The sequence below is a fragment of the Xenopus laevis genome, chromosome 2L (assembly GCF_017654675.1).
Source record: "Xenopus laevis strain J_2021 chromosome 2L, Xenopus_laevis_v10.1, whole genome shotgun sequence".
Lineage (NCBI taxonomy): Eukaryota > Metazoa > Chordata > Amphibia > Anura > Pipidae > Xenopus > Xenopus laevis.
Genome location: NC_054373.1, coordinates 92,014,976 through 92,031,829, shown reverse-complemented (window position 1 = coordinate 92,031,829; position 16,854 = coordinate 92,014,976). Strand labels below are relative to the sequence as shown.

Below are 16,854 nucleotides of genomic sequence, written 5' to 3'. Positions count from 1 at the left end.
CCACCCTAAAATCGAATGTCTATCCGGCAGAGCAGTTAACCCACCTGGACATGGTCAGGCATTCTGGGGACATGGTGAAAAAAAAACTCCTGGAAATCACCTCAGGGAGGCTGGCTGGCTTTCCTTACCAGATCTGTAATAAGAGGAAGACACATCTAAAAATATCCAGCTAGAAGGGTTGCAGCCCAGCATTGTCAATTTATTGGAAGTTCAATTGCATTTTCAAGTGATTTAGTAACCTTTGACTAGACTATTATGAGTGAAAGATACGTTATTATGTGTCTGTGAGGGAAATGCAAAGCCCGTGATAGGTTCTTTTTATTGGGGGGTGTTTACAGAATATTGCATGGAAAACGTATGACTGTACTTAGAAAGAAAGTGCTTAATTTAAAAAGTGTGTTCTCTCTGAATGTTTTAGTTGTTAGATAATAAATTATTAAGAAAGAGGAATGAAAGGTCAAATGTGTCTACATCATGGAGGAAAGTGGTCGTATTTCATCAGCAGGAAAGTAAATGCAAACTTGTGCAGTACAGGAATTTGCTACAGTTAAAACATACTGGAATATGTTCTGTGTTGTGTGTAATGGGCTGTGCATGAGGAAAGGGTGACAAATAACTTGGAATGTGGTCATAGAATAAAACTATTAAAATGCTGTATTGGGAAAAAGTATTTGTTGATGCCAAGGATAACACATTTTGAAGGTCTCCAGCTGTTGACCTCCCAGCATCCCCTAGCCAGCCAGCAGCTGAAGTTGGAGAGGGTTTTGGAGGCTGTCGGTGCTGGAGGCTTAGATTCCATTAGTTAGACATGCATGCCTTTAAACTAATAGCTACTGGAAACAAAAGGGCCTACAGTAGCAGATTTTTTGACTTACTGACCTACATTTCAGAACCCAGTTCCTTTTTTTTGAGTCTCAACTCAATATTTCTTTTTGAAAAAGTAAGCTGACACTACTGAAAATGTCATATTTTTATAGAAGGCAAAGATACAGTATGTGTGGACGTATTTTCTGTTCACTTCCAATTAAAATTGTTGGCCTCATTCCTAGCCGAAAAACACGTATCGCTAAATTGCCTAGAGTCGCAGCACAAGGCAAACATGCGTTTCAAAGATAAATTAGATACTTTGTAAAGTGGCTGCATTTTGCTGCTCTCTGGTTTCTGAAATGTAATTGGTTTGTAGTCACGTTGAATGGAAGGATTTAGCAGAAACTTTGCTTGCTCTGCATAGAAATAGTTCCTTGTCCCCTCTGTCACAGACTGGGGTAAAAATCAATTTGCTCAGTGTTTTTATTACTAGGTGGGTTTCAGGATCTGCTAATGATCTCAGTGTCGGAGCTGTTTTTCTGTTCTTAAACTGAAAAAAAATCCCATCTGCTAAAATGACAGCAAGTAGATTTAATCCAAGCTACAAAAAAGATTGTGTATGGGGGAAAAAAATAGAACCAGTGCAGATTTCCAGCAGCCTCATTATAACAAAACAAAAGCCTACATATCGTATGATATTATCTTTGCCTGATGTGATTCAAGCATTTGTCATTCACTGACACTTGAAAATAAAATAATATAAAGTGAAGGAGCGGACAAATGACCATGTCTTCAGTAAAGTATCAAAACTTTCACTTATAATGAATTCTTTTATATTTGCCGTGGAGTGACTAATGCTGTCTGAAGAGACTCAGTAGCAAGTACTGTGCTTGGATTTGAGTTAGAGATCCTTCACTGAAACCTGCCAGGTTCTGTACCAGGGTTACAGTGGTATCAAGAGGCCCACAGACTGAAAGTGTCCCACCAAGAGATGTTTATGCCCCTGCCCCATGAGCTCCAGATATTTTTCCTTATGCTATCAACATTTTTTCAAAAAAACAAAACTGGATTCTCGTATCATGTACAGTATATTCAGCTTACTACATAGAAAAGTTTTTTTCTTAGCATATAAGGTGGTTTACTTGGCATTTTGGTAGCGGAAGAGTTAGAATGAGGTTTTATGGGGGGGGGGGGAAATTACTATTTTAATTTCCTGATTAAAATAGCCGCAATCAATTTAAGGGATATTGATACATTATTTATAACATTTGTCTTTCCCCACTTGAAATTTAGAAACCCATTGCATGCTGGGAATTGTAGTTTGACAGCTGCTGCTACAGAAATGTCACTCAAGATGATGAGGATACTTGTTAACATGCAATAGTCAGGGCTGTACTGATTGCTTTATTAGACATCTGTGAAAAATAATTTGGTTAAATAAAAACGTTAATACCTTTAAAGCCCAAGATAATATATGCTCAATCATTTTATATTTGCACTTTTTTATGGGGCACTAAATGAGTCTCAGAACAATGATTGTCCATTTTCTTTTTTTACAAATACAATGCAAGTGAACATGCAACTGCTGCTGTCCCCTTTCTTTACAAATTCTGGAATAGCTATCAGTTCCTTCTACTGTATTCCATGAGGTCTTCTGACATCTTATAGGAAAGAAATCCACGGCACACAGGCTACTGCAAGCAAGGAACCCCTTGCACGTTTAATGCGGAAGTGAGCAACGTTTCGGGGTCACGCCCCTTTGTCAAGCTTGACAAAGGGGCGTGACCCCGAAACGTTGCTCACTTCCGCATTAAACGTGCAAGGGGTTCCTTGCTTGCAGTAGCCTGTGTGCCGTGGATTTCTTTCCTATTGGATTCTACTGTGAGGTGGCCGAACCTCTACCACTGAGCACCAGACTTCGCATCTCTACTCTGGGTGTGCGAGAGCCAGCTTTTTCTTTACTACTAGTCTTCTGACATCTTGCCATTGGACTTTTGACTGTTTTGCCTGTTCCCCTGTGCCATTCAGCTACCAGATATCACTTGAGTTGAAGAAAGTGTATTAACACAATCTGCATTCATTCTAAACCAACAAAGAGTTAGTACCCTGGATAATAAAATCACAAAGTACAATAGCATGTTTTGGACTGTACAGGGTGAATGGCATATACCACTTTTGGTTGACAGCACAAAAAGCACACTTTATGGATGTTACACTTGTAGTTCTAAGCTCAAGGACATGATGAAACGTATCTTGGGCTGCCAGAAACCATCCACTTAAGGAGGCAGATTTTTGTTCTGTCTTGGTCCTGGCACCCTTGAGGCCCTAACAGTGACATAGTCACATTGTACAAATATTGCTAGCTGTTTTTAAGCTTTAACTTCTTTTTAAGGTAAGAACAAGTTAGCTTTAAGCTTAGGGTTGGTTTGCTAATTACTCAAGGTTTCATTTTGATTATGTACTATGACTATTAGGAGGTGTACAAGAGGACAGATGAATCCTACACTGTTGTTTAGTGACAAGTGACAACCCACTTTTTTACATATATATATGTATATATATATATATATATATATATATATATATATATATATATATATATATATATATATATATATATATATATATATACACACATATATATATATTTTTTTTTTAAACATTTGTTTCCCCCTCTGATAGAGTCAGACTACTAAAAGAGGTAGGAGCTTGAATCCCCAGGCATTTAGAGTAGCAATAGAAATCATAATTGGATTGGACTATCAATTGCAATAAAACCATTCATCCATCACTCTTAAAGCTTGTTTAAGTGTCCAAGAAGTGGCTTTGCTAATTGGTGGAACATGGTGAATCTCACTGAATACTCTTTGCATTGATGTGTCAATTACAGAGAGCTCTAGAAGCTGGTTGGCTGGTCAAGGCTACAGCACGCTCTAATTGAATTTCTCGCAAGCACTTTGAAATATGCCATTCCTGTGCAGTTATCATATCTTTACTAGGTTAAAATTATTGATCTGCAATTAATGATGCTGGAAGGCTTTTTAGATCCACCTCTTATCTTATTTTAATTTTTCCTCCAGTTAGATTTGGTTAACAGTATCACAGTTAATATATAATAAATATGAACGCCCTGCTGTACAGTGAAGAAAGAAATATATAATTTTGGCTTTGGAGGAGCTGAACAAACACAATGAGTGCCTTGAGACTTTAATTTTTACTTTCTTTCTTTTGCATTCTAATTAAATCTGCTCACCGTGAAGTCAAACTATATAACATTATATAACGTTGCAGATTTTATCATTAAATACTCGCAGTGACATAAAACTCCTATGGGCACATAAAGTTGTCTAAATGCTTTACCAAGACCTCTAATTTGCATAATCAAATTTTAACAAATGCCAAAAAAATAAACTATATCTTTATAATATTTCACTGCCTTAAAGTCACATGGTTGTACAGAAATGTAATTCTACATAAAGTGTTTTAAGAGATTTGACCATATCTTAAACTGAATCCTGTATTGGGTGCAGCCAAGAATTGGGCGCACTTGAAGAGTTCCTTTTAGTATTCAGGATTCCTGATGTCACTCACAGTTACTGTACATCACTATAGTCACTTCATGTCATAACAGGTAGAATCCTACCTATTAATGTCATTTTGTAAGAGCTGTGCATGTAGAAATAATACTTTCTGAATTCAATCATATTATAGCCTAGTGTCTTTGGTGAGGTGGGACCCATTGTAGTTTTTTTGGAACTTGCAGAAGCCATTATTCTGCGCTAATCAAAGAGTTACAGTGATGCACAAAGCTGAGAGTCATTGAGGTTTTGATCTGTCATCTCTATTATGCAGCAGTAGGTGTGATCCAAAACTCTTGAGATATGGATTCAATTTTACTGTGGAAATGAATAGAATAAAGATTTTAAAAGGTCACAGGAATGCTGAGACAATACTTTCTTTGTGACTCCAAATCATGACATTCAGGAATACTGCTTTAAAAACACACAGAAAATGACTTCAGTTACACGAGCAGTCTCTTGGGTGGGTGCGGGCCTTGGTTTGAAGCCACTATTTTTAGATTTCATATCTTCTGCATACCGTTACTCTTTATTAAAATTGCAATATACAAGTTTCTAGTTTATAGATCATTGGTAGTGGTGGATGTATATACAGTAATCTATACATTGTGTAGGATGCCCATTGCTGAATAATCAGAATAAATCTTTCCATATATCTGCCCAGAGCATTCAATAAAATTTTAACTTGATGGTTTTGCACAGACAAGGGCAAAAAATATACCACTATTTCTCTACAGGTAAAGTTTCATGAAAAGATTATGCTGATTCACTCACCTATCCTGCAGGAAGCATTAAAATTTAAAAATGGTCTTGCTCATATATGCTCAGAACAGGGGAATAATTATGCTTGCCACAGTTAATGTCTCAGTAGAGAATATAAGCAATTTTATAGTGCAATAGCAGCCTTCAGTAGTCTTTTAGCTGCTTGGTGCACTATATTCAGGGCCGCCATCAGGGGGGGTCAAGTGTCCCAGGCCCGGGCATGAAGAGCGCCGAAGCCGTGCGTCCATTTTTGAAGTCCCGAACAGCCGAAATGTGGAAGTGGCGAAAAGCCAAACAGCCGAAGGACCGAAGTCACGAAAACAGCCGAAATTGAAGTCCTGAAGCAGCGAAAAGACCCAAAGTCACGAAAGGAGGCGAAGTCCTGAAGCTATTAGTTCAATTCTACTGAATTCCAATTTGTGGTTTTTTTTTTCAATTCCCTGGCCACCAATGTATTATTTTAATATTCTATATTTTTTGGGGCCCCAATTTTTTTTTAACTTGTATGGGGGGCCCTGGCGCCAATGTTTTTTTTAAAAATATTCTTTGGGGCCCTGACCATCAATAGCTTTTCATAACTTGTATGTGTGGGGGATTTAGTTTTTTAGCGCTGATGTCTGTGTGGTCTTTTAACTGTGATGTGGAGTGGGCGGGATCTGGGTGGGTTTTGGGCGCCAGTGTGGGCGGGCCCAGGGGGACCCAAAATGTTGTTGTATGGGGCCCTGTGATTTCCAATGGCAGCCCTAATCTATATTTACAGGGGGTACAGTATTTGAGTGTCACATTGTAGCTTTGATAACCAGTTCATCATCTCTTATCCTGTGCAAGTGACCCTATCCACCATTTAAGTTACCAGTATATTGATCATGCTGTGTAAAAAGTGTAGTGAAACATTACCAGTGATCTTGCTCTTAGCAACCAATCAGATTTTTGCTTTTGTTTTCTGGCTGTTGAAATCTAATTGCTGATTGGTTGCTTTGAGCAACATCAATGGTAATGCTTCACTCCACACAGCATGATAAATAGGCCCCTTAATGGAAATCTGTCCCTGGGGAGCATAACAATGCTTGAATTCTGGGAAGAATGCTGCATTATGGGAAATGCATCATTGCATTTGAAATGCTTTTTGTTCACTACACTTGTGGTCATAAATGACGCCTGTCATCTAAGTGTTGCACCAGCTTGAGAAGATAAGGAACCCATGCAGGCTTCCATCTGAAAAGGGTTACTGTTTGACTGACTTGAGCTTTAGGGTGGTGGCAGACAGGGAGATTAGTCGCCCAGCAACAAATCTTCTCTATTGTTGACAACCAAACTCCCCTGAAATCCATATCGATTTGTATGCCATCCCACCGGCTATTCGTATTCTTGCCTGCAGGATGACATTCTCGTCTGCCGTAGAGAAGATTTGTCGCTGGGCGACTAATTTCCCTGTCTGCCACCACCCTTAGCCTGGTCCTACATTGCTCCACTGTATAGATAACTTGCCTGATTCGATCTCACAGAATTGTTGATTTTACTTCAGCCAGGTGTTGTAACCATAAACTCTATGCAGCTCAATGCTACTGTCCAGGTAGCAAAGCCTTAAGAATTTCTTTGGTTATTCATGTTCCCCAATCCACTTTCATACTATCAGAGCAGACTCCTGATAGACTGACACTAACAATGGTGCCAGGTAAACAAAACTGTACTGTTTTAAGAAGTTCTTCATTCCCTTAAAAACATATCCAGCATGTCGGTGTAGACTTATTCACAGAAGATGAATTATAGTGTTGGCGCTAGTGACTGTTTGATATGCACTCAGACATTTAACTTATTAAAAAATAAATGCTCTGGAATTGGTACTGATATGGTGTTTTGATATCAGAAACCTTGTAAATTGATAATCCCACTAGAGAGCGGGAAATCCACATGCTGAATTTTATTTTTTTGCACTTTGTATCTGTATTTTGATGTCCAAAAATCATTATACTGTTTCTCATGCTCTGTGGCTTACTGTATAAAAAAAAGGTTATGAAATAGTTTATATATACTATTATACTATTATCCAGAATGCTTGGGAAGAGTTTTCCAGATAAGGTATCTTTACATAATTTGGATCTTCAAACTTTGTGCCAGATTTCATTCAGTGACTAAAAGTTATCTCATTGTTTATCATGGGAAAAGTGATGGATGAGATTTGAAAAAAAAAACTTTTCTCCAAATTCAGTTCCAGTTTTCTCCCATAGACTTAATTTGAGTTTTCACGTGATAAACCATCTGACCAGTGTTTCTGAATTGAATTGCATCTCAAATTGAATCTCATCCGTGATAAACCCTCTTACTGAATTAAATCTGGCCCGCTGTCTGCTAAAAATAATTCAAATATTAAATAAAACTGTTTGGCCACCAATATGGTTTCATGCAACTTAGTTCCCATCAAGTACAAGGTACTGTTTTATTATTACAGATAAAAGAAAATAATTTAATTTAATTATTTGCTTAAAATGGACATTATGGGAGATGGCCTTCCTGAAATTCAGAGCCTTCTGGAAAACAAGTTTCCCGATAACAGATCCCATACTTGTATCGTACATCTGACTCATTCTGACTGGTGTCTACTCTGAACCCCTGTGTCCTGGTTATGTATCCCTCCGCCCATTCTTATTCTTTCACACTGTGATTATTAAAAAAACAAAACAAAAGAAAGAAAGAGATAGGAGAAAGGACAATGTAATAATATTACTTTAATGGGAAGGACATTATGGCAGCTTGATTTCTGCATAACTCCTAGGTGTTTCCTGCAATGCAGCTACTGTAGGCTGTTTAGGATGGCAAACTTCAAGGCACACTGAGCTTAATGCTGATGTAAAGATTATCGAGTAAACGTTTTGTGACTTTCAAGGCAGGTGATGAGCAGCTCAATAGCCTTTACATCAGCATTAGACCAAGCAATTTTTACATATAAGAAAGCACATTGCTTGGTTTGCTTAAAGTAAACATCCCTCCAATTCAAACTGCACAAATTCTGTAATATGCAATGTTGCTTTGCTATGAACAGTCGTTCAACAAGATGATCAATGTCCTTTAAATTCTAGTGGAACTTTCACTGCTTCAGTGCTAGTATCCTGCAAGGACATAAAGGTCTCTTTTATACGGCATTCCTTCCAGCAAGTTGGCTCTTTTTGTGTATTACTGAGTCATTGTGGCCTTGATAATGAGCAGCATGAAGGATCTGCAAGCATCTGCATGATTCTGATTACTGAAAGCATTGCAAAATGAAATAAAAATGATTTTCCTATTTTCCATATTTTGTTAATACTGCAGCTGGCCATATGCTTTCAGCATTTCTCACCGATCACTTAATGAGACAAGACAAGCTTGAAAACCTTATTAGACATAGAAAATAGCCTGCCAGACAAATTCTATATTTTCTTAATGTATTACCTATTCCTTCACTCCAACCTCAAGATATTCAGAAACAACCATGATGGAATTATGCAATGTTAAAGCTTTTTTACATAATTGCAGTGATCATTCTCCTTTGGATTCTATTGACTGACATCTCTCCCATTATTGGTATGTATTACAAAAAGCTCATTAAACATCAACTGTTCCCTACTGGGCCTGAGTGTCCTCAGCAATCAGAACAATGTGAACTAGGAAGATTGTATAAAAAGTCATTGAGACAAGTGGTCTCTTTTAGCTAGGGTTGGGATAGAAAAATGGGGGAAGAGTTATTACACAACATTGAGTGACTAGGTATGTTTATTCAATAATCATTTTAAGTTTTGGTGTTTTATATTGAAGGGGCATCAGTTATAAAACTATTTACATTTAAACATAGCCTCAAAAAGCGTAGTGTTTCTTCTGTTTTGTATAAAATGATCTTAACGCAGTGGTGCCAAAAATGTAATGTTTCAGTCCTAAAGCTATATGTCAGTTTCTACAGTCATCTGACGTCACATTTAACACAAAATAGGTCTCAAACAATGTAGCAGTCAACACTCTTTGTACTGAAGACATCCATCCTTATCAGTTTGACCAGACAAACACAAGTACTATCGGTAATGAGCTCATTATCTATCCTTAAATAAACTTTGCTTTATCCAGTTGGAGACAGTAAGGACCCCTACAGTAAAGTAGTGACTCCTGTGAAAATAACAGATCCTGTAGGGTGATGTGGCAGTATAAAAAAAATTAGACCATATAAATTATGATACCAACAAATCACACCCCACTCATAAGTTGTAAAGCAGCTGTCCTCCCGCCCTTGCTAAACTAAAACTCCCATCTTTTTCAGACAAACAAACCTTTTAAGAATGTTGGTAGCTATAGTTTAGCACCTGTTTGGGAGACAAACCCTGGAAGTAGCTGAAACATAGGGACTGGGTAGGATCAAGAATGGGATAGAATGCCCACTACATAAGGTGAGAAAAATTAAAAATAACATCTACAGCTTTCTATTGAGTGAAAGGCATTGGCTACATGTACCACAAGCACAACACAATTAGAGGCAATAAATATTGACACAACATGTACTTAATTAACAAGGGCAATGGGAGTTCAACACCCTACTAACAGAAGCACGCCAGAAGTTCTCTCCCAAGTCAAATCCAAGATGGCCAGTCCCATTCTTCTGACGTCAAAAAATGGAAGCTGCCATCTTGGATTTACTCAAATTTTATCCAAGAAAGACTGTTTCAATAGTTTGAAAACATCTGATTTCCTAGAGGAATTTTGGGAGATGTTAAATAACAGTTGGATGGCATTACTATATATTACATATTCAAAAGGAGGCCCTGATATACTCCAGTCTTCTGCTTTACCTCTCCACCCATCTTATTATCCTCATCTGTTTCTCATGATCCAATCCTGACCCTTTATAAGCCTGCCCTTGACCTCTCCCCGGTGCTTGGTCATTAAGCTGTTCCCGTGACCTTGCTCTTCCTGTATTTGTCTGATCCTGTTCCAAGTTCCTGTGACCCGCCCTGTTCCAAGTTCCAAGTTTCTGCCTTGTTCCTGTACCCTGGTTCCCCCGTCTTGCTCTGCTTGTGGATTCCCCTGTTCTGACTCCTGGCCTGACCCTCGACTTCATTTGTCTACCACCTGCCTTTACTCTTTGGCCGGTTTCTGGACTGTATCTCTGCCTGCTGCTTTCTACTACAACTTTGTATATACATCGTGAGCACCGTGAGTTGTAATCACTTCCAAGTTTATTAAATATTATTTCACCGTTATCATGGATTTGGATCTCTGTAATGCTGTGTATGGTTACACCCCGGGTTACCCAGTCTTCAGGCTCCCAACTTCCTGGTACTCCACGACGTCTCCCCAGGGAAAACGTGACAAGCTCATTCTTTTAAAGGTCCGGCCACACAAGCAGATTCGGGGAGATTAGTCGCCCGAGCAACAAATCTACTTTTTTTGGGGGGGAACAACATCCCCGAACTGCCTCCCCCATGCTCTCTGCCGGCTAAAATGAAAATCGCCTGGGGGGAGGCACACACTGCCGGAAGTTGCCTCACAAGGGGGAAGGCAGTTTGGGGAGATTGTCGCTGAGGTGACTAATCTCCCAAATCTGCTTGTGTGGCCTGACCCTAAAGTCACTAAAAATTGTTTCCCCACGTGCAGGGTTTGTGCCAAAGACAGTTATTTGTTTTCATATTGTTTGTGCTGGAGTTGGTTATTTGAGTGAACTCTAACACATCTGCTATGAATGGAAACGCCCCTAAAAGGTATATTGGATTAATGGGTCAATGAAAATCTGAGATCCAACTCCTACATGAAGACAGAATGAAGAGAATAGGTATAGTGAAGATAAACTTGATTATTTCAGAAACGGTACAGAATTTTTAATTGATCATATCTAAAAAGTTTATTATATCAGTATGATGAACCTTATATTATATTTTCATTTTTGTGATAGTTCCCCTTTAATAGTATTCATTCAGTTAGGTCGATAGCACTCGTCTGCCAATCCATTATCCATCTGCCAACTGAAAGATGAAACGTTCAGTTTGAAAACCAGCTGTGATTTGATTGAATTTCAGGATGGTGTCCTGAATCTGACCCGCATGGTGATATATATGAATGGTCAGTATTGGCTAAACTGCTTGATAAAATCTGGGCATTATGGGCAGCTGAAAGTTTCTCCATCTGTATATTGCATAATCTGCAGAGACGAAGGAAAAAGTTAAAAAGCACTAATTTGCATGACATACAGTAAGATAGTTTAACCTAATATTATTTGCAATCGGCATGTTTAAATTGGAAATATATCACCTGCCATAAAAATGTTTGTTTTTGTTTGAAGGACTAAAGGTGTCATGCTGTGGCAAAATGCTGATCATACAGACAGAAACCTTGTGCAGCTGCCCTGGAGCTGTGTGCCATGTAGAGCAATACACTGTGTTAGTATAGCAGAGCGCTCAGTGTTGTTTAATAGGAACCTTTTGGCTACTGGAGGATTTAGAGCCTTGAAAGAAAGTTAAAATTAACATTACAATATCCTTCAAAACTGTCACATTGATAGCAATATCAAAAAAAGAATTCATCACCTTGGATCACAGAATCCTTTCACATGACAGATTCAGAATGCAGATTTCTAATATGCTCTGCATAATACAATCAAAGCCATTTCAGACACAATTGCATACTTGAAAGCAACTTTTGCCTTTTCCATTTTTTTTGTTGTTGTTCAGCTCAGATAAATAAGCTTCTGTGGGTATGCAATTCCAAAAAATGGATTCATCTGCACAGAGAGTTTTCACAGTGCTAGTATTTGTTGCGGGATGGATTTACACCTAACAACTCTATTTGTAACGTATTACAGCAAATATTTTTAGCACTTTAAAACTCGATGGGGTGTTTTTTGTTAGTCATGCACCGAATTCACTATTTTGGGATTTGACCACTTCCTGAATACTTCATAAAAGATTCAACTGAATACTGAACCAAATCTGAACCCTAAGCAAATTAGGACTCTATGGCACCAAAGTGGCTAATGAAGGGAGCCTGGAACGATATACTGTATGTAATTCTATTAGAAGTGTTTAGTTACAGTTGCTGATGGGTAATTGTTTGTGGTCCTTGCCATTTGGGTATGGTCAATGGGGTTCTCTTTAGGGATGTCGCGGACTGTTCGCCGGCGAACTTGTTCGCGCGAACATCGACTGTTCGCGCTCGCCGAATGTTCGCGAACGTCGCGCGACGTTCGCCATTTTGGGTTCGCCTTAGCTGGCGCTTTTTTTTGCCCTCTCACCCCAGACCAGCAGATACATGGCAGCCAATCAGGAAGCTCTCCCTCCTGGACCACCCCCACACCCCCTGGACCACTCCCCTTCCATATATAAACTGAAGTCCTGCAGCGTTTTTTCATTCTGCCTGTGTGTGCTTGGAAGAGCTAGTGTAGGGAGAGAGCTGTTAGTGATTTGAGGGACAGTTGATAGTAACTTTGCTGGCTAGTAATCTACTTGATACTGCTCTGTATTGTAGGGACAGAACTCTGCAGGGATTTGAGGGACAGTGAGTTTAAGTTAGTTAGCTTTGCTGACTAGTAATCTACCTTCTACTGCAGTGCTCTGTATGTAGCTGCTGTGGGCACTGCTTCTGATCTCATCTGCTGACTGCTGTAATAACCCAATAGTCCTTGTAAGGACTGCTTTTATTTTCTTTTTTGTTTTTTTACTTTGCTACTATAAGAGCCCAGTGCTATTAGTCTAGCTGTGTTGGGGAGTGGTACTGGTGTGCTGCTCCTCCTAGTAGTTCACCACTACCAGCACCAACCAGAGTCAAAATTGTTACAAAGTATCTTATTTGCACCTGTTAGCTGTTCTGAGCTCTCTGCCAAAAGCTAATTAAGTTAGAAACTGTTTTTTTTTCTGGCTGTTCAGTGCAGAGAAAAGAGGGACTGGTGTGCTGCTCCTCCTAGTAGTTCACCACTACCAGCACCAACCAGAGTCAAAATTGTTACAAAGTATCTTATTTGCACCTGTTAGCTGTTCTGAGCTCTCTGCCAAAAGCTAATTAAGTTAGAAACTGGTTTTTTTCTGGCTGTTCAGTTCAGAGAAAAGAGGGACTGGTGTGCTGCTCCTCCTAGTAGTTCACCACTACCAGCACCAACCAGAGTCAAAATTGTTACAAAGTATCTTATTTGCACCTGTTAGCTGTTCTGAGCTCTCTGCCAAAAGCTAATTAAGTTAGAAACTGGTTTTTATCTGGCTGTTCAGTTCAGAGAAAAGAGGGACTGGTGTGCTGCTCCTCCTAGTAGTTCAGCACTACCAGCACCAACCAGAGTCAAAATTGTTACAAAGTATCTTATTTGCACCTGTTAGCTGTTCTGAGCTCTCTGCCAAAAGCCAATTAAGTTAGAAACTGGTTTTTTTCTGGCTGTTCAGTGCAGAGAAAAGAGGGACTTTCCAGTACAAAGAGGGACAGGGGGTTGAGTGGTCAAAAGAGGGACAGTTGGGAGGTATGCAAGTGCCACCTAGCTGTGTGAGCTTTTTCACATTCTGTCTAAATAACAATAATAATTCCGTGTCCATAAACATCACCTGAGTGATGTTTTTACAGCAGCAATAATATATTCCGTATCCACTACTGTATACGTTGCCCTTGCAGGCATTGTTTGCCCAGTCTTTAACCAAGTGCCACCTAGCTGTGTGAGCTTTTTCACATTCCGTGTCCAGAAACATCACCTGAGTGACGTAGTGTGATTTCTGCCCTTTACAGCACAAAACGCAGCGCTGTGTCAACAATGTATTTTTCAGATACATTTTTGCCCTTGATCCCCCTCTGGCATGCCACTGTCCAGGTCGTTGCACCCTTTAAACAACTTTAAAATCATTTTTCTGGGCAGAAATGTCTTTTTTAGCTTTTAAAATTCGCCTTCCCATTGAAGTCTATGGGGTTCGCGACGTTTGCGAACCGTTCGCATTTTTGACGCAAGTTCGCGAATATGTTCGCGAACTTTTTTTCCGACGTTCGCTACATCCCTAGTTCTCTTTACATGCCCACCACGACTGCGGTGGCTGGCATATGGGGTAACCTAGGTGTGGTATAACATGGCAAAGACTGGTTATCAGTTTTTGTTAATGGTTTCAATGAAAGCTGTGGCTGATCTCCACCCATTAAAGGGAAAACTGTGTCCAGTGTTTTTATTGTTAATGTTATCTAAATCTGCTGCATTGGTAATGTTTTATGATACACAAGCAACTGCCTCCCCACATTCCTAAAGAGAACCACTGGCCCAGCATGCAGTTCAATTTTTTACTACCTTGTTTGGGTGCTGAAAAGCCATGTGATTTTAAGAATTCGGATTTGATTTGACCAGGCCCTTGGATTTGGCTGATTCCAAATACTGTATAAGGCCGAATCCTGGCCAGATCCCATCCTGAATCCTGGATTCCCCTAGTTTTTTGCTGAAGAGTGTCTTTTGCATTGTTCTTAGTGTTTTTAGGGTTTATCGGGAATACATATTTTAGTAGTGACTGGATTGTATCTCCCACCCTCAGACACTACTTACAGGAGACTGTAACGCATAAGAATAAACTGTTCTAGCACAAATGGTGATGAATGGAGACTGTCAAATGTAAAGTTGTGGCATTGTCGCTAAAACAGTCACAGTATATACTGTAGCATTTGTCCAAATGCTGTAGGTATACCCATCCCATCTCACAGCTACTTTAATGAAACGTTAATGAAACCACCCTTGTCCCCTCACACCAAACTGCACAGCTTATAACAGACAAGGAGTCCCTGCCTAGTTTCTAGATGATATATGCCACCAGAATATTAACGCAAAAGTGCGGATAGACTGAGTTGTTACTCACATTTGGGAGGGGGATAGGGGGTATAATAATCATTGACCTGAAAAAGTCCTTCTTTTTAAACCATGCAGGGCCGGAACTAGGGGTAGGCAGAGTAGGCACGTGATTAGGGGGCGCAAATGTAGGTGGTTTTCCACGCATACCTGCTCACGGTTTTCTGCGTATGTGCGCTCCTGGTTTTCTGCACATGTTGGGTGCTATGATCGGCCAGGCTGCCTAGGGCGTCTGCCCGGGTTGGCCCGGCGCTGAAACCATAATATAAATTTTTCTGAATTGAATTGCATCTCAAATTGAATCTCGTCTAAGACTTTTCACGTGATAAACCTTTTTCTCACTGACTTGAATCTTGCCCAACATTTATAATATAGGCTAACAGATGCTCCACCTGTAATATTAAATAATGAAAGAGCAGATTTCATGCCCCTGGTGGAATTTAAGACCCATTTGGGGAAAAAAGGCACTAGTATACCAGTATCCTAAAGCAAACAATAATATATTTGTTTTTAAACAAGTGACCAGTAATTGCTACCTTATGCAAGGTTACTACACATCGAGTAAATTCAGTGGCTTTTATTACATAAATCCCATTTGACTATTAAACTCCTCTATATCTATAAAGACTATTTATATATATGATTTGCAGCAATATTTGTGGTTATTTATACACAATGGTCCACTCAAAAAACAGCAAACTATAATTAACTATAAATCAATTTTGTATACTCTCCCTCCATTTGCTTTGCATTCCTCATACATACTCATCACATGCACATAAACCATATCTAACTTGTCACATCCATATTGGCAAAGACATCTGCATTGACAGCTATATATATTCATTTTTTTTGTGGGGTTTTTTTTATTAGGACTTGATGAATTGATTAGCTTGGAGGGATTTTTTTTAATATAAAATGAATTAATTCTTGATTTAAATTTCTATTTAAATGTATATTTGTTTAAAGTAGATTACTGTTCATAAGTCTATATTTTAGGGCATGAATTGCTGATTTGCCATTTCTTGGTGTCTAACACAACTCTATATATGTATTTCACTATTAGCCTGTTATAGGGTCTGGTTCTTAACTTACTTTCTTACTGATATTTTTTTTTGCTGTCCCCTTAGGAGATGGGAGGAGACTTCTACTTCAGAAGCATGCAAACTTGGGTTGATATATATATATCAGTACTGGGAGAAATTTCATTATGTTTTAGCAAATCTTCAGGTCATGCATAAAGTGGTTCCCTGACTGAGTGACAGGACTGAGTGATTTTGACACCTTTACATTTAAGCAGACAAGCAAACAGCTGCCAGACAAACTAAGCAGAAAAAGAATAGCGAGGCCAGTCTGCTGTACCTGTATGAATATCAATTGGGGATTTAGTTGGTATTTGAGGATTTAATAATATCTAACCTGATACAACCCACTTTACGTGCAAATAGCACGCATACATAGTATAATACCCATTTGTTAATAAAGTAAAAATTGATTTATCTGTTGGCATATCTATCTATCTATCTATCATCTATCATCATTTAATCTTCCAGCTGTAAGTACCCTGTGTTGATATTTTTAAAATAGACATATTTTTTTCATTGCTTTCATAACCATTTTGTTTCATTGATCATCTCTCCAGGTTAACTGGTTTCACTCTACCAGCACCTATTGTCAGCAGTGGCAGTCTCCTGACATTATTGTTAGTTTCAGACTACGCCGTCAGCGCGCGAGGATTCCGCTCTACTTACGAAGGTATGTCCATTTTGATACATTTGTACCCTGCCTGCAGCTTTGGTAGAAAAAAGACTTGGTTCATTCTTTGTATTTGAAATACTTTATATTACTGTTGAATCAGCGCAAAGGATGGATGTCGTTGTTACAAGATGAAGAGTGTTCTGGCTA

General features: G+C 39.0%; 1 protein-coding gene across 3 annotated transcripts in view; it reads left to right on the top strand.

The window, feature by feature from the left end:
* Positions 1–16,854, top strand: part of LOC108708254 (CUB and sushi domain-containing protein 2-like) — a 591,784-nt gene that overhangs the window by 119,410 nt on the left and 455,520 nt on the right. For all 3 annotated transcript variants that reach the window (XM_041582174.1, XM_041582173.1, XM_018246760.2), the window contains exon 3: positions 16,592–16,704. In XM_041582174.1, the coding sequence (XP_041438108.1) occupies positions 16,592–16,704 (113 nt within the window). The remainder of the gene's footprint in view (positions 1–16,591; positions 16,705–16,854) is intronic.